Source organism: Tachysurus fulvidraco, chromosome 10, assembly GCF_022655615.1.
Source record: "Tachysurus fulvidraco isolate hzauxx_2018 chromosome 10, HZAU_PFXX_2.0, whole genome shotgun sequence".
Classification (NCBI taxonomy): Eukaryota; Metazoa; Chordata; class Actinopteri; order Siluriformes; family Bagridae; genus Tachysurus; species Tachysurus fulvidraco.
Window position 1 is genome coordinate 15,563,595 of NC_062527.1, and position 19,376 is coordinate 15,582,970.

Genomic DNA, 19,376 nt, shown 5'->3' on the forward strand with positions numbered 1-19,376 from the left:
GACTTTCACATTAGCAAGTGACTGTAACACTTTGCGCAGCAAAATGTTATTCCACATAAAGATGCACGTGTGCTGCAGAAGCACTGGTGCTCTCACAAAGCTTCCTATTCAGCTGCGTTTGATTCCAGTCAGCTCTTTCCTTCCTCACATAGGCACGCAGTGTGTTTGGAGGAGGGGGAATGCAAGGATACAGGGAATGAGCTAAATGCACCACAGTGTGTGTCGCAGTCCGGTTAGTGTGGTTTGAAATGGTGACTGCTTAAAAATAACACACCTCATTTCAAAAGAATGTCAACATTCACGTCTGTGATTTGCACTACAGCTGAAGCTTTGAGGAAAGGGTAAGCCGTGAAAGCCAGCATTGGTTTAAAGACTGAAGGACTGATTCAACTTTTAAATGAAGCTGTTGATGTAGGTTTAATGTAGAGAGTTATGATTGACATCACATGTCAGTTACGAACATTTAAACCCAGTTTGTAAATCCAGAAATGAATCTGTTACTGTACTGCAATATAATTTGGCACTGGGTATGTAGTAAATCATAACTTTTACTTCTCTATCTTTTTTCTTTAGTTAAAGAAAAATGGCAAAGCCTTGATTCTAATTAATATGCCCAGACACACGTGTTACTTGCAGCAATATTTTATTAATTCAATAATTAATTAATATTAAGCACTGAAATTTCGAAAAAACTAAAGAAACCAGGAAACAAATGATTGATTGATTGATTGATTGATTGATTGATTGATTGATTGATTGATTGATTGATTGATTGATTGATTTTGGGGGGGGACTAGGGGTCAAGGGTGAAGTTATAACTTTTATAGTTTTTATTATTATTTTTTTTAATTCTTGTTTTTGTTAGAATTCAGTTTCCTCCCTCTCCCATTTATTAAATACAGAAACATAACTAGTATGATGTCTACAAAAACCTGCAAACCTTTGGTTAATGGGTTTGTGGTGGGAAGGTTTTGAATAAAAAATGAAACATCTATCTATCTATCTATCTATCTATCTATCTATCTATCTATCTATCTATCTATCTATCTATCTATCTATCTATCTATCTATCTATCTATCTATCTATCTATCTATCTATCTAATATCACAGCTAACTTGCTAGCTGCTATGAAAGCGAGTCATGTTCTAACAGCATCTGTACTGAGGTTTGCTAATTAAACTAACATTGCCATGCTAATGACCAGTTTGTGCTTTACTGTACATCCTTACATTTTCAGCTCTTTATATCTTGGAAGTTATAAGATAAGCCTCTTTATCCATCAGATGTTTGCTTTAACACAGCAACGCTATGTGTTGGTACTTACCCAGCACAGTGATGTTGATGCTAAGCAAAGTGTGATGATTGTTCACGCTCTCTTGGGCATGGCAGAAGTATTGTCCAGAGTTTTGCAGAGTGGTTTGAGAAATGTTGAGGAAGGAACGCATGCTCATGGTCGCTTGGATTATGTCTGTCAGGATTTCTACTTCTTCAGTCTAAAGTTAAACAGGAAACCAAGAAGATACACCAGGAAATTTATGCATAGCTGAGTATTAGGGACATTTTTTCTGGTTCTCTTTAGTCTTTATAAGGAATTTCCAAAAAAAGGCATTGCAGCTAGGCTGAGTGACACTTTCTTTTAAGGTCTTACTTTTAATATACATAGAAGACATTACCATAATGTTAGAATGCATTCGTTCAAGACTTAGACATTGCCTTAATTATTTATGAACATGCATTACACAAATAATATGCATTGTGAACGTGTTGAGTTTTAAATTGTTCCTTGGCACACTGGTGTATGAAATAATACAAGACAACTTTGCATGTATATTTGTAGTGCTGTAAATCTATATTTAGCTGCATTTAGATGAATTTATTTAAAGGTAATTATACAGCGGCCTTTATAGAAAGTGTTAGTTGATTAGTGATTAGTGTTAAACTGATGTGACTTGGACAGGGATGAGGTATGAAATTTCTAAATAAGGGTATGGCATGTTCTATAATTAAATGGCTGTAATTAATTTGTTGTTAAAGGCCTAGAGAAGGTGCACCTAATCTCCTGAGTAAAAAGTGAAAAAGAAGTTTAAAACAGACGCCTGGTGTTTGACTGAAATAGCAAACAGATGTTAACAGGTTTTACTGAAGAACCCTTTAAGCAATAAAATGGATTTACATAACAACAGCAATCTAAACTGGTTGAACACAATTCTCAATGCACTTTACGTTCCACTTTAGAGCCGCATAATACATGTTTTCTTCTAATAGACCCAGCAAACTAAATCGCTTTGATCACATATGAAATGTGGAAGATGATGTTTTCTGATAACCATCAAAGCAACAATACATGCTATGTTAATGGCTTGACAGCTTCCTGCTTGAAAGAACAAGGCTAATAATGTTATGCAGTTTAAATCCTAGCATAGGCTTCAGTTTGATTTATTTCCTTCTCCTTCTCCTCCTCCGTCTTCCTGTCCTCCTTCAGCAAATCGCTAATAAAATGTGTTATCTATATAAGATTCTCAGGGATTAGGTGTGGCAGCACATCTTGAGATAATTTGGCCTGTTGAATTTCTCTCTAGGGGTCTTGGAGTTCGATGAAAACTAGATGGGGCAGTTTATTTTTCGGCCCACTCACATCTTTGTTCGGATAATCCCAGGTGAAGAAGACGAGCTCAACTCCGTAGGCCGTGCAGTTAACGCTGAGCGGCTCGCCTTGTTTCAGCACTGTCTTCGAGGCGCTGATGTGGGTGTCCAGAACCTCAGGAACTGTGGCCATGTGAACAAGAGATACAGAGTCACATAATACGTTCATTGTTTGGAGACCGTGTGCTACAACTTGTGTGTTTATGAACAGAAGGGGAACAGCGAAATAAACAAAATGATGGTATATAAAGTGGACAGATGTTGCACACATGTGGAGATGTCTGCATGTCAAACATTTTTCCCCACCCAGCATAAAAGTTATTCATGGCCTGTAACATTTGGAAGAACTAAAAAGCAGATTTGCTGAAATAGTGTAGCAGCAGTTTTTGCTGAATCTCAACATTGTGCTCATTTTCGGAGGAAAAAGCGTCAGTCACTTTAATGCTAATCACTGATCATTTATCAACAAGATTTAAATACATCACTTTCATCCTTACATACTCAGGATACACAGGACAAAGATTATTTTCACTTTAAACACAGGACAATATGTAAGTCGTTTCAATGTCCTTTAAACTAAATTCATAATCATGCTCTGCTTCTGCTATAGTGTCCTGTGTATTCTCACAAAGTGTTCTTTCCTACCCTGAACACCTAAATAAGCTGCTAAAACGACAGAACAGATACAAAATGTTACTTTACCAACCAGGTTACACTTAACTAAATGCCAAGGTGACCTGATATAACCCTAGGGAAGCCAGTTTATGTGTAGGTTTGTAGATGAGAAAAAACCTGCACAAGCATACTGTATCTAGACTTGATGTTTGTGTTGTCTTTGTTTTAGCGGTTATTTTATATTTCTGCACACTTCTGTACATCAGTGAATGATGCAAATAAGAATTAAAATTCATTACATTATTTTATTACTGTATAAAAATAAATAAAACTAGATTTGTAAAGTTTGTCGCGACAAAATTTGATGTTGGCTTTGACGGTGCAAGTATTCGCAAAGGCTGGTGCTTTTTGGAGGCGAATGGACATACTGTAAGGGTCAGTGTTAATTTTGGAGGCAAGTGGACAGAAAGATAGGGTGCCAAAACATTTGGAGGCAAGTGGAGACGAGCATGTGACTTCATCCGAATACTTTTGAGGAATTTCCCCTCATTGTGCTGAGTGTTTTGATATGTCACATGTCCATGTTGTGCTAATTTTTTATTTTCATGTGGCATCACGTGACGTCATCAGAATACCCGTGAGGAAGTTCCCCTCATTGTTCTGAGTGTTTTGATACATTATGTCCCATGTCCATCTTTTTTTCCAAGTTTTTTAATTTTGCATAGTTTGGGGTGGGGCTGCGGTACAACCGAAAGGCCAGTCAGTACTCCATTTTAAAGCTTTGTTCAGAGTATCACCCTAAAGGAGCTGGCCGAGTTTGGTGTAGATATGTCGAAAGCTTGCCGAGTTATAAACCTCCAAAGTTTATAATGGGAGTCTATGGGGAAAAAAAGGCCATTTTGAGACCTGGTACCGGAAGTACCGGTACTTGGATCGCTTAGAAAAGTAATAGCAACAAACTTCAGACCAGGGTCTACAACATATCCGAATTTGGTTCATGTGGCTTGAAATCCCTAGGAGGAGTTACTATTTATATATTTTTGTCTAAGCTTAAATAGGAAAACAGAAAACAGAAAAACAGAAAACATAATTACACTGGCAAAGGCATAACACTGTAATGTCAGTTATTTATATATCAAGATTATTTGCCTATTATACTGTGTGTACTATAAGGTATATTACAGAATGCATTATTCAATACATACTGTAACTCTATTATATATTAGATACTATGAAGTATTTTCTCTGAACCCAAACCACTATGTGCCTCTGACTGACATTCAAGTCAGTTGTCATAATGTTCTAAAGTCAGCCTGGAAAGTGTCATATACCTGTGTGATCTGCCTCAACTTAACATACAAAAATGACAGGTGTTAACTACATCTGATGCATGTTGAACTTATAACTATTTGTACTGATTTCTGTAAGATGTTGTGAGTGGCTTATGAAGGTGTCAGGTAGCCCGGTGAACACTGAGCAAGTAAACTGTTATAACATTCTATAACATATAATATTCTCTACTGCCATAGACACTTACCGAAGATGCTGAAGACGTAGAATAAATTGGACCACTTTTCCTCTCCATTGTATTCACCTCTGCATCTGTAAATCTTGTCTTCCAATATTCCTGTAAAGCCACTGGTGGGATTGTACTGGCCCATCACAGGGATATCGTTGTCTTTTTCATGAAGGGTCACGTTTATTTTTGGGTCTGTTACCAGACAGGGTATTGTTCCTACATTAGTTGTTTTAGTAACTGCATTGTATTCATTCTCCAAAAACCACTTGTCCTTATCTGAAAAGTAGGGAGAAGAAGGATGGGGAAAGTTTTGTATCAAATTAAGGATGTACATTGTATGAAAAATATTCTTGTAGTGGTAATATTCATCAATAGTAGCAATCGCTGCAAACAGTAAGGACACTTTTGATTGGCAGCCAATGTATTAGTGGCAATTATATCTAACACAGTGTTAGTAAATTCTCAATTCTCATATAAGATTATTTGGGTCAGTTTATGTGTTTGATTAGGTGCAAGTTGAAAAATGACAAGAAGTGAAACAAAAGAAGAAACAAGAATGTAGTGTAAAAGAAGAGGTAAACGAAATGTTACTAAAAACTAAATACTTATGACAAGAATCCACACATTATCTTCAAAGAATTCAGCAGTAGCGTCAAAGACCTGTGTGTACTGTATGTGACTGAAATTATATGATGAAAATGAAAAGTGTAACAGAAAAGTGTTTGACGGAGGGAGCCAAGGGAGCAAAATTATCCTCATCTTCCTTGTCAATAACAGCAACACCAGCCAATCACAGACGTCTGTGAGCTCATGTATGCGAAGAGGCTTCTGAGTGTTTTAGTGCATCGGTGTGTCAACGCATCAGTTTTTCAGTGCATCTGTGTGTCGACGCAGCAAGAACAGCAGTTTGAAAAAATGGCTTTAAGTGCCTCATAGTAAGCACGTGTTAACCTTCACCCACCCTTATTAGAAGCTATCATAACATAATAGGAGAGAGCTGGAAGTTGAATGGAAGTAGGAAGGAGGAGAAAAATTTATACATCTTGGCTTCTTCAATCATCCATCAAATTAGTATAGACATAAACTGCTACCTTTGATGAAATGTATATCTGATAAATGTAGCTCACTACTGGAAAGTCTTAAGGATATGCAGAGTATGTCATATGGTTATCATGCAAACCTTGCATTCCAAGGTCTCAGCTTATACCAGAATATATTATGTTTGCGCTTCATCTGTGTATGTGCAAATGCTTTGCTCCTCACCAGGCACATAGATGGCCACCTCCCTGCTCTCATCAGAGCCAATCTCAGAGCACACGTACACTCCTGTTCGATTCCATGTGACATTCTCCAGATGAAGAACACTAGAAGTGCGGGATCGGTTCTCTGTTCTAAACATAGGTACATTCTCATCTCTTTTGTAGCGCCAGTAAACAGACGCCCAGCCCGAACAGATGATGGAGATGGAGGAATTAGCGGTCAGGATGATTTCTTTCGTGCTGGGGTTCAGCTCCAGACCACAACCAGCTGAACACAGCAGGAGGATCAGGACGGCTTTCGATAACAAACAACAAGAATATAATTAGTCTATGAAGACAAGATTCGGACAAATAAATTATGTCCATGGATGTTTGTTAATCAATCATAAAATGCATTTACCAAAATATCAGAAATAGCATAAACCATTTCAGGCACCAATCTTTCTCCTGAACGTTTTTCTTTTTGTATGTTGTATGTGTTATGTTCCCTTACATCCATTTTTGTCAATCTGAATGAATTCAGTCCAAAAGTTCTGTATATATGTATGTATGTATATACACATGTGCAAAAGGTATTTTGAATATGATTGAGAAAATAGTCAGATTCCACTCTTTTTACGGCTATTCATTTCCAGTTTTTCAGGATTATTTCAGATCTACAGCAGCCCTTTCAATCAAACTGAAATTTCATTCGGACCGATTGAGCTATCAATCTGATTGGTAACAAGTTATTGCCTGTACGTAAACGTACTGAATGGCTCCTTATTATATCTTTAATTAGTAACACGATTAAAGGCAGGGTCTCCGATTTTTGAAAGCCAATGTTGACATATAAAATCACCACAACAAACAGGCCCCTAACCCAAATGGGTCCCACCCCTTGTATTGATAGCTCAGCCCCCACACATACATACGTAACCCAGGCAACTAATGGAAAGAAATGTGTCTTTATCATAGCTGAAGGGAAGAACAATACGAGTGCTGATAAACAAACAAGCAAAAATGACACACAAGCATAGTCACGCAAAGGACAAAGGCATATATTAGTTCTGTGAAACAAAGCAAAACCCACGTTACTCACCTATCGAGAAGGAAAAAAGCGCCTCGGCGTCTTAAGTAAAGTTGAATTTCCCGAGTCAATAACTCCTGAGATAAACGCTGTTACTACACAAGATGCGGTTGTAGCTGCGTCTCTACATTACTATGACAGAAAAGAGGTGTTATTTGTGTAGTAACAGCGTTTAGCTCAGGAGTTATTGACTCGGGAAACTCCAATCTGTGAATATGTGGCCAACTTCCTGCTCCTTCAGTTCTCTCCAGCACTGGAAAGCTGATCCTATATTAACACATCCTACTTCTTGCCTTATCATAAGCCTTTCTTCACTTTCTTTCTTTGTTTTTATCCTCCATGTCAATGTTAAAACCACTTTCTGCTAGTGTCACACATGCACACTGAACACTCTGTCCACACACATTGACAAGCCCCGTCCCTTTCTGCTCATTGGCTACAAGTTTGTTTTGATTTTTGTTTTGATTTTTGTTTATTATCGGCCTGACTCAATTTTCTGAAGCATTTCTCAAAAATCAGAGACCCTGCCTTTAAGTTTTTTAGCATAGAATCAACAATTATGCAAAATGTGGTTAATCAACATGCATTCTTTTAATATGGATATTTACATCAATAAATGTCAATAAATTTACGTTTCATCTGCAATTTGGGTTACAGGTTTGTAGTTTCACAGTGATTGCATCACTCACAATATTACTAAAAATGAATATAAAAGACAGAGTGAACTTAATTTGCTTCTTCTAATGATTTTTGTGGGGAGGAATTTGGATGGAACTTTCTGTTGAACATGGAACTGACTCAGAATACTTGGGTGAATGTGTTTAGGGTAACAAGGTTGAATAAATGTTGGGAAAGATTAAAATGTAAATCTTTAATAACCTATCATGAAAAAATGTTTAAAAATAAAAACCACAATGTTTTATACAAAAAAATTTCAGAAAAGTTCCAAATATAATACTAAGGTGTTATGCTTCGGGTTATCATTATTCCTGAGAAAACACACTGAGCTAATAAACAATTCTGAGGATCAAATAGATTTGAATTTGTTGGGCATCTGATGCAATCCTCTGTCTATCAGACAAATATGTGATTAGCTGTTGGGGCATATAATTAAATAGGACTTAAATAGGAAACTATAAGCTTAATCTAAAAGAAGATGACATAGGATTAAATAAGCTATCTAAAAGGCCATTTATTTCCTGTGCTCGCAGGGTTGATTTGACATGTGACAGATCAAATCATTCACTAGTAAACCTTTCATGTGAAAAAAAAATGGTTGGAATCAAAAGCATTTGTCCATTTGTTTCCATTTGCAAATGCTGACATTCATTAAAACGCCCACAGAAATACTCATCTGAGCAGCTGAGACTGATTGTTATACTCACCAGACACAATAAAACATTTGCGATTTGTTAAGAGGGTTATTTGATCAATATTGGCATAGAGATGAATAATCAATATTGCACAGACTTAATATATCATGGGAACTTCAGAGAAAACATGTGGTCAAGATGTAAAGTAGGATTATGACATTAATTTTCAAAATATCTGGATTTGTGTAGGATTTGCTTTTAATTTCAAGCTGAAATTCTTTAAAATGTTCCCTGAAGGTTTTTCTGGTGGTTAAAAAAATCAGACTTTCTTGAGAGGTTCATGAAGAGTACTTGATGTGTAATGGTTCAAGGTCTCATAAATTGCTAAACAGGGAAGCTTTTCTGAATGCAACACTTCTAGAACATAGAGGATTCTAGAACATCAACAGCAACAACAACAATTTGCTATTTGTGTTTGGTCTCTTACCTGTTATTAAGGGGATCAGTGGGAAAAGGCCTATGCAGACTCCTTGCATAGTGGCTGATTGGTGTTGTCTTCTTCTGCACACAGAGAGAAAACTATTTAGTTAAAAAAAAATAAAGAACAGCACATTTTGAATGTTTCAGAGTGTCCTCTTACACAAACGTGGACGTATTTACTCTTAATAGTAAAACGCAAATGCAGTGTATTAAAGAGCATCAACTAAAAAGTGACCTTCCTAATGATTCTCATCTTCTTTTCTCTTTCATCACCTCCCTACATGCTGATCCAAGCAGAGATATGGGCACACAGTGAACCCTGGGCAACAAGTCCAGTCCATGCTTTACTAGTAACATGGGACTGAGCTTTACTCAGTTAGTTACTGTCACATTGAGCAGATGCAATGTGTGTTGATTAACAGTGTCACCTCCAAAAACTTCCTGAATTACAGTAAATGCCTGAAGTCAAGGAAAAATAAACAGGGTTACGTTAATTCAGGACACAGAACGAATGAGCCACCTTGTTCATTTGGATTGAAGGTGGAACTGGCCATTATGAACAAGCTTGGGTGTATCCCTCATCACCTCTTTAAAGAAATAAACACTCATCTTTTGTGGGTACGGGCAATTAGAATGACAACTGTGATCCTGCCCCTGTTTAGATTGATTTACAGGTCACTGATAGGAAGGCCAAAGGTGACAAAGGTCAGGATGCGTGTCAGTAAGTAAACGTGGCATTAGAGATTAAAGAGAGAGAGAGAGAGAGAGAGAGAGAGAGAGAGAGAGAGAGAGAGAGAGAGAGAGAGAGAGGGACCAAACTGATCTTCTGGGAGATTCATACAAGTTTGAAAGTCTGACTATAAGTAGATGATTTAGTTCAATTGTTCATACAAATGCAGCTGTAAAAACGTGTGAATCATAACTCCACCCCTAATCCTGAGGTGACGTTTTGTTGTTTCAACTTCGTTCATCATCATTTAACAGGAGCATTTGGTGCAATGGGAACAAAATTCCACTAAAAACAGATTTGTTTTTGTTATACACAGTATAACCCCACCACTTCTCCTAGACTGTGGGTTATAAATAACTACATTTCAGAACTATGTTAAAAAAGAATAAATAGAAAATACTAAGAAGTAAAAGAGGTAATATGCACACTCTGCTCAAATAGATCAGCTTCCAAAGCTTTCAAAGCTTCATCAGCACCATTATGTTTAGGGTTGTAGATCACTTTCTAGCTGTGCTGGTTTTCTGCTGCATCTCAGCACAACATGAACAGTCTTAGACTCAAGTGTTCTCCATCAGTGAAGTGAACAATTGGTGGAACAACTTCAACAAGCCAGATTTCATCGTTATTACTTGAGAGAATAGACCAGCTATGAATTTGTAAATGTTTGTAAAACTGCTAAATGACTATGTCCATTGATAAAAGTCATAGTTGGAATGAGAAATGTTTTTAGGAGCTAAAAGTGAAATCTGAAAATTAATACTTATGTTTTTGGTTGTTGAATATTTTGTCCCATTAAACATAGTTGTAACCATGTTATCAATTTCCCCATCTGACATCATCTTGGCACACAGCCATTGACAGCACTATATAAACAACAAGTACCAAACAACAAGTTAAACGAAAAGCACAAATCACAAATATTTAAATAAATACATATTTCATGAGTTTCATGGTTGGTTGAATTAGCCTTTAAGCTTGTAGACTTGAGTTTGCATGTTGTATTGAGTTTACAAGTGTGAGAATAGCGAGGGAGTAATCAGAAAAAGAGAGGTATGATTGGTGTGGGTGGAAAGAGATGTAGCAATAAAGGGTGCGGGACAGATGCGATCTGGAAATAGTTAGGGCCGAATGACAGGCCTGGATGAGGGTGGGAAAACCAGCGAGGGCGGAAAAACTGGAGGAGGTACAGGAGAAAAACTGTGGAGGAGGAATCATACAAAAAGGGGGTTAATAAAGAAGAGCCAAGAATTACGTCACGGAAATGTTCTTAACTTGTAACAGATTCAGACGTATTTATACTACTATTTTTACCACAAAGTTGGCTATAAAAGCTAAAAAACTGACCCACAGCTGACTCAGTCTGGTTGCTGTAATGCATAAAAGCGATATGAGCACAATAAAGCACGAGGGCTAAGACCTCAGTGTCCCTCAGTGGTGACTAAATAAGTGGCTGGGGTAGCAAGTTCAACACATTATTCCTGCATGCGTGTGCCTCAGCGGCAATGTATCATCTATAACAGCTCAGATTTGAACTGGTCATAATGTGATAATGTAGCCTCATAGTAATCTAACACTGATATAGAGATGATAGATATAGAAGAGTATGTATCTGGTTGTTTCTCAATGATTAATGAGACTCAATGGTCTGCTGATTTGCTGGTCATCTACATTATGTTTTATCCTGTTGTATTTTTTTTCTGTTTTTATTACATAGGGAACAAATTACATATGATTGTAAATAATGTATGTTATCAATTCATTGGATATGCTTCCTTCAAGAGATCTAAAGTTTCAATGTCCTGATGTTATGCTATTATCTTATGTTTTGCCACTCTTTTATGGTATCCCTCGTTTTATACATGCAACACAGCATAGTAGGCTGTTAATCATTTAACAGCATCAAATACAATCTTTCTGCAAGCATCTAATTTAGAATATCTTTACCATACTAGTTATCCTAAGATTTCTTCACCTGTTTCTTCAGTGTTTTCCTATATTCTATGGCTGGGAAATTGGACATGTTGTCTATTAAAGTAACTCTACAAACAAAACACGAGGTCACACATATTGGAGAATTAATTTGCCTGGTGGTTTAGCTAATAAATTCATAATATAGTCACCTCTCATTTAACCATCAAATACACAGGAAATATTATGGGGTTTTAATAGTTTTTAATAATGAGTTGAGTCTGCAGTATGTCAGGAATGGAAACACCCACACACACCTCTCTGGGACTATTACCCAAATACTACTCTAGGATGTTCACTTCATAAAAATGCTAGAAGTCCCTCACTGGGTTTAAAAAAAAAAAAGCCTGCATAAGGAAGCAGGACTTCTGTTGTAATTATAATGGTCAGTCTGGGTTGGGTGGTGTGTTGTTGGTGGAGTGGGGAGTGGGGGGGGTGTTACAGGCAATGTTCCCAGAATAAAACTTAGTTCCTTTCCCATGGTCTCTGATACACACGGGACAAGGAAGGGACCCTGCAGGCCTTTGGGGTTATGCTTACAGTAATGATAGCACCCGGGAACACTTAGCCTGGCAGGAAATAGTAAATCAGCATCGGCATAATCATTAACATTCTCACTATCATTTTAATCATTATAATTTTGTCCTAATGTACATCAGAACCAAATAAAATCAGTTTATGCCACTTTACAGCTGTTAGTTTATATATAATATCGTAGTATATTGGATGCACGTATGCTTAAACTCTTTATGCACATGACAATTAACTAGAAACATGAAACTAGAAACTTGAATGTGTAAGATTTTCCCATTAGGATTTTTATCAGTGACAACAGTACAAAACAAAACAAATCAAAAACATTAATTATGAAAGCTGTTAATGTGGAATTCTAAACTTCAGCATCTTTATTTGCTATGGTGCAGCAAACCAGCCTCAGTCACTCAGTGAAGATGGTTTAGAGAAAGAAGGAACAAATAATGTTTGGATTAAAACAGATGAATAAGGTGGCATGTTCACTGCCAAGTGGTAAAGGCAAGGGAATTGAAAAGCGCTTTGAATGGATTCCTTTCAGAGAAAAAAAGAGAAAGAAAAAGAGAGCAGCCATGAAAGAAAGAAACAAAAAAGAGTGCAATAGAGAGGAACAAAGGGAGCAGGGAAAAAAATCGAGGAAACTGGGGGGTATGATGCATGCAGGGTGCAGATTGTTGGCCGAATTTGACGTCAATGTCAGGAAGGGGTCTTTTTGCACGTTTGTATGTTTGGCTGAAATGAGAAGTGTAACCATAGCTAAGTGGCTAACCTGTATGAGTGATTCCAGGCTTTCACAAAGCAGCTGATGAGAGCTGGCATAAACCTAAAGACACACATTCAAAACACAGCGCAAGCTCTTAAAGAAGCCCCAAAAGTGTCATTTTAAACTTTTTTCAAAGTCTATGTGGAATAATATAATGATTAATAAGTGTTGGCTTTTAAGGCACTACTAAATGTCTGTGAAACATCTTTAGCCTAATTAAAAATGCCAAGGTCTGTGAATGTACATGAATAGTTGAGCTGCTTCAAGTTTTCTGGATAGTCTTAATCTGTCATGTTTTTTAATTAATAGTTGAGCCCAAAAGCCCAAAAATGTTTTCCCTTTAGCAACATGTTAGCTAGCCTGCTTGTAGAGCATGTTACTAAACTAGCTTGCCTTTGTCATAGGTAGAAACGAAATGTTTACAGTGGGATTTCAGTACTTTGGATATAATGTCATAATCTAATCTTTAATAGTATTCAATTCTACCCCAATAAACTATAACATCAAGGATTCACTGAAATGTCCCAAGATTTTGAGGTACAGCATAAGATAAAAAAATTGTTTGAGTGTTTTTTGGGGCCATGTATGAAATAATCTCTGGTTAATTTGAATGAGCATCCAAGTCCAGAGATTTTAAAAATCATCACAGCATTTCCTGAACAGCTCATAGCTAAAATGCCATGCAAGCTAAAACAGGATTTAAAGCTGAAACATGATCAATGTCTAACATACACAGATGCTAAGCGCTTGTTTTTCCAATGAAAGCTCATAATCTTCTATGATTTTCATCAGTCTGCATGTTCATATAAGACAGAGACACAGGCAATTAAAAGTACTCACGTATTAGAGTGTGTGTGGGTGTGTGTTTATATATTATATACACTGTATGTGCTGCTGGGAATCTCATGCCTGCTCGACCCTTCCCACCATCCTGGTCCCTGAGTAACACACTAAATCGTGACATAGCAACTCCATCCCATCATTCCCACACAATGCGCCGCCTGAGGATGCTGTGTGTTCACATTTATATGTGTATATGTGCAACCTTTTACGCTCTGCTTAACCACTCTGGTGCTGTAGTCATCTCCTGAGGGATTATCTTTACATACGCCAGTTTGTTTTACTTAAACATCTGGCAGTGATGTCCTGTCTTGATGTGTTCACTTGCTTTGGGAAAGAAGAGAGAACGTGTAGGGGGGAGTTGTTATAGCAGTAAAGGTCTCTGAGGAAAAAAAAGTCAACAGCTTTGAGACAAGAGAAGAGAAACAGAATAAAAGAGAGAGAGAGAGAAAGAGAGGGAAAAAAGTAATATCAGCTTTTCCTTCAAACACAGCTGGAGAACTTTGACTTCCTGTGAGAAACGTGTGTTAGAGACAGATGTTGAGCAGCACCACAACCATTTCTGTAACACTCACACATCCACACACATGCTAAACTCACACAAACACTCACAGCCATGCTGTGTAAAAATGGATTCTGAAAATCCCCATCTGACACACTACAATTCTTCAGCACACAACAACTTCTTATGCTTAGGTCTAATAGTAACAATTTAGTTGTTCTCAGAAAAGTCAACTTGTGGTCCACTTAATCATCTTTGGGAACTCACTGATGTTTGAATTTACAAAAACTGCTGTGTTTTTTTTTTTTTGTTGTTTTTTTTTTTGATGACTGGTCACTTTGTAGCTTCTACAAAATAACAGACTTTTAGACAAGGTGATGTGGTTAAGCTGTTATTGGAGGGAAGAGTTTGGCCGTTTTTCCACCACATGTTCATAAACACAAGATGATGATAACAATAACTGCAATTACAGTACACATTGGTTATTCCAAACATTAACATTATACTTCTGAAGGTGAGAATTCTGCACAGTGATGAAATTTAAATAGACTCTAAATACTATTTATTATAGTAAAGGAACGACATAATTCCTACTGTACGCTTCCACACAATTATCTAATCGGACAATCTTGTAGCCGCAGTGCATTACATAAAATCTTGTAGATACAGGCCATCAGCTTCATGTAAAGACACATTTCGGCCACAATAAAGAAAAAAACATCCACTGAGCAAGAGATCTGTGGACAGAAACACCTTGTTGGTGAAAAACTTCAGTGACCAGAGTGTTTTTGAACTGAGAGAAAGGCTACAGTGCTTTAATAACAACTCTGTACTGCTGTGATGAACAGAAAAAATCTGTGATCTCAGAAATGCACAACTTGTTGAATGTTGAGGCAGATGAGCTACATCAGCAGAAGACCACATCGGGTTACACTTCTGTGAGCCAAGAACTGAAAGCTGAGTCTGTAGTATGCACAGAGTCACCACCACTAAAACAAAACAACTGAAGACTAGACAAATGAAAAACCTAGCCTGGTCTGTTGAATCTCAGAGGCTCAAAGATGGTCAGAATTTGCTGCCAACTGTGTGAAACCATGAAACCATGAAAACAACCTGCTTTTTTTCAACAGTCCAGGCTGGTGGAGGTGGTGTAATGACGTGGGGCATGTATTCTTGGCAAACATTTGGCCTGTTACTACCTGTTGCTACTATCTTCTAATGGTTACTTCCACCATGACAATGCAACATGTCACAAAAAAACAGAAAAAGCAACTGCTGTGAGGTTTCATAAACAAGACAAGGAGTTCGCTGTTCTTCAGTGGCTTTCCAAGTCACAGATCTGAATGACATTCAGAATACAGGAACTGTAGAAATCTGTGGGAATTGTTTTATGCAATGATGTCAACATGGATCAGAATCTCAAAAAAATGTTTCCCACATCTTGTGGTAATTTAATGCATGACATGAAGAATTGAGGCTGTTTTAAGGCCTGTTTTAAGAGGCCCTACCCAGTAGTGCTCAGTCAGTGTATACCAAACCACTGTAGAGTTTTGAAGGCGTTGAGTAATTTTCTATTTTCTATCAGTAATTTTTTTATGACTGTACTTCTAGCTCTCAAATTATACATTTACATTAATGGCTTTTGGTAGACACCTTTACACTTACTTTACAGTTCTTTATTTAGATACAATAGAATTTTAGCTATGCTATAAATTCTATTGTGACAACTTTCACAGATGCTGTGTATAAAAAAGTTTAAGGATCTTTTAGTTTCTTGTTCACATTATAAGATACATTTATTATTTTGTTAAACGTTAACAATGAGACAACATTAAATATAAATGTAAACAGATCAAATATAATGGAAAGTGTTGGCAAACGACTATTAAATTGTCTGCCATAGGAAACCCCATCACTGATTAATTTTTTCTAACAACATGCCCCTTCATTTCTATTCCTTACATAAACTTCAATGAATTGCTGATGAAATGATGACAGTAAAGCAACATTGTCTACCATCTATCGGTGTTAAATATTGTAATGCATTTTGTCAATTAAAAGTTGTGTTAGTCTGAATCTTAAGTGGCATTAAGTCCAGTTGGTGCCAGTGTTCTCTGACTTCAAATAAAACAGCTGAACCCATTGGCCTGTTATACTGCACTGCTGGCAGTGTAAAAAAGACAGTTTCAGTGTTGAGGTGCCAAATGTCCTGGAACATCATTACAACAACAATGCTCTTTGGTAGATGTTTTCACTGGTGCATTTAACTCAATTAACTAAAAGAAAATTCCATAATGCATACTATTTAATGTGCATCAAAAGAAATAAATAAGAAACACTACTGTGCTGACTCACTCTTGACTCAGAAGCACTTTTTTTCTCAAAACAATAAACCTGGGACTCATTCAGGCTTACAAAAGCAGTATTTAATAAAATGAACACTGTTATCCTATGAGAGCTTCATCTAATCAAAACACCTAATCTATCAAATACAATCATGTCCAAGTGATTTCATGAGTTCTAAATGAAATCACCATATGGAAGAAATCAACCAGAGAGATCTGAAGGTGCCGGCAATCATCCTGAAAAGGCTGCAATGGAAGAAGAAACTGCTGGTGTCCAAATCCAAACAGAAAGGCAACCTGCCAAAAAAACCTGCATCACACACACACACACACACACACACACACACACACACACACACACACACACACACACACACACACACACACACACACAAAACAAAAATACAGGCTTTTTTTATTCCTCCCTTCCTGCAATCATTAGCCATTTATAAATGACAGGGTTAATACAAGTGTCTGTTGCCCCCTACGATACAAAATTTTGGCATCGGTTGTGGGAAAACTGATCTACTATGCTCCTGTCAAAACAAACCTTTTTTTCACCACTCCATTCCCCTGAGATGAGACTTCTGCTATCTTGAAAGCTCCCCCTTCCCCCCACGAGAACCACAAATCCTGTCCACTTCATCACTGACCCAAAACACTTCTAAAATGACCATCAAGCTATTCAAACTCATCACGAAAACTCTCCAGATAACAGAGCAAATATTGTTGTTGTTTATTTTTGTTTACTCTTATCATAACTACCAGCAAGTTGAATGGTTAAGTAATGTTAATATGAGTTATAATATTTTAGATTTACTTTCACATATACATTATTTTCATGTCAAGTGAGTCGAATTTTGAGTGGCCCGAGGAGCATCTCCATCTCCAAATCAGATAAACAGAAATGTAAACCACTGCAAAGCAAAGCACAGAAGACCTACACTGAGTACATTCCAAACATAGTTTCCCATTAGCAAGAAAAGGAGATTTGTAGCTGTAACATGTTTTCTTTCATGCAAAAGAATAAGAGGCTCGGATTTAATATATGATTCTACACAAACGTTTACAACATCTGTTGATCATGAAAATCTTTCAAGTACATAAATAACATATAAGTGTTTTCAACTTATGTTGGAAACAGTGAAATCAGCAACAACAACAAAAAAATCCTTGAAAAAAGTCATTTCCTGTTAGAAGGACCACTTAAGGGCCGTGACAAAGCAAACCAAAAGCCAGCCGTCTCTATTCTGTAGCAGCAGAAACGGCAACAATAACACAGCATGGCATAAGAACTGCAGATTTTAACAAAAAATAATTAAAGATAAAATTGAGGTTTGTTCACCACAGCAGAGCAAAGGGCTTTTCATGAAACAGGCCTGTTTAAGTATTTCAGAAACACCTGATTTATTTGGATCAACACCCTCTAGAATTTAAAAAGAATAATGTGAAAATCATCCTGATTCAGGTTTCCAGGAAGGTTATTGTTTACTCAAATACCAAACTTTACAACCACAGTGAGAAGAAAAGCATCTCAAAATATACAACATGTAGTTGTTTAAGGAAAGTGGGCTAGAAGAGCAGAAGACAACATCAGGTTCTAGTTAAGCCAAGAACAAGAATCTGAGACTACAGTAGGCACTGTACCATTAAGATGAGTGAGAAGAGAACAGAGCAGGTGTTGTGGTGGATTCAAGGTGATGGTTAAGACCTCTGACACGGACATGCTCCTTCGTCCAGCAGAAATTAGTTTGTGGTAGACTACAGCTATAGAAAAGCTTTGGCTACAGACCTGCCTGGTGCCTGGTTGAGACACTTCATGGAGCATATTATACAGATCCTCTTTTCCTATTGGGTACATTTTAGCAATAAATTATTATCCATCCATCCATCTTCTGTACCACTGAGTCTATCCCAGAGGACAGGTATTTGACACCCTAGATGAGATACAAACTCACTCACACACTGTGGACAATTTAGACTTGCCAATCAGCTTACAACGCATGTCTTTAGCCTGGTAGAGGAAACCATTAAACCTGGAGAAAACCCCTGAATCACATGGAGAACATGTAAACTAACAGCACAAACAGCAGAGGTGAGAATCAAACCCTCAACCTTGGAGTTGTGAGGCAAATGTCCTTACCTAACCTACCTAAGCCACTACGGCCCATATGTAATGTCATGTTATCTAATATTCCCAGTTATGTATTATTATAGTAATATTTAGCTACTTTTTATATGCTTTTATATATTTCAAGCCCTTTTCTAGACTATATCAAGCTTGAAATGAATTAAATTCTCTTGGAATAGGTTAAAACTTTGTTTAATGCAATTTTATAATTGGACATCTTTCAGAATCTGGAAAAAAAATGGTTTATAGATTCTCTTGTATGACTTGACAACAATGCAAATTGATGGGTGAAATCACAGAATGGTAAACTCAGTGTTTTTCTAGTTTTACACTGGTCTTATTCCCTTTCTACATATGCAAAAGCTCAAGTTTTTTTTTTAAGTTGATAAGGAACTATGGTGCCTTTCTTGAAAAACAAGTCAAGATGTTTTCAGCTAGAAAAGAATCGAGTGTGTGGTAAAGCAGAGGTTTGGGCATTTTTAGATGTGGCCTCATATCTGTTCCCCTCCAAGGCTCATTAAGGATAAATTGTTGGCATGAAATGTGTTTGGGAACCATTTAAATTAAAAGCCCAGAGCAGTTTAAACTCAATGGCTCGTCACTCCTTATATAATAAAGTGCGATATATCTTCGTATTTACGACCACAGGTCACATTTTTTCGCTGTC

General features: G+C 37.1%; 1 protein-coding gene across 5 annotated transcripts in view; it reads right to left on the reverse strand.

Annotated features, from left to right (window-relative positions):
* pdgfrb (platelet-derived growth factor receptor, beta polypeptide) overlaps positions 1–19,376 on the reverse strand; it is a 40,842-nt gene that overhangs the window by 12,404 nt on the left and 9,062 nt on the right. For 2 of the 5 annotated variants that reach the window (XM_027165178.2, XM_047819528.1), the window contains exons 2-7: positions 16,768–16,888; positions 8,907–8,980; positions 6,042–6,332; positions 4,797–5,054; positions 2,637–2,767; positions 1,326–1,494 (exon numbers count right to left, since the gene is read on the reverse strand). In XM_027165178.2, the coding sequence (XP_027020979.2) occupies positions 1,326–1,494; positions 2,637–2,767; positions 4,797–5,054; positions 6,042–6,332; positions 8,907–8,955 (898 nt within the window). In that variant the 5' untranslated portion in view covers positions 8,956–8,980; positions 16,768–16,888. Of the gene's footprint in view, positions 1–1,325; positions 1,495–2,636; positions 2,768–4,796; positions 5,055–6,041; positions 6,333–8,906; positions 8,981–10,389; positions 10,493–12,897; positions 12,952–16,767; positions 16,889–19,376 lie in introns of all 5 variants that reach the window. The other 3 variants (XM_047819529.1, XM_027165175.2, XM_027165176.2) reach the window with 3 other exon arrangements.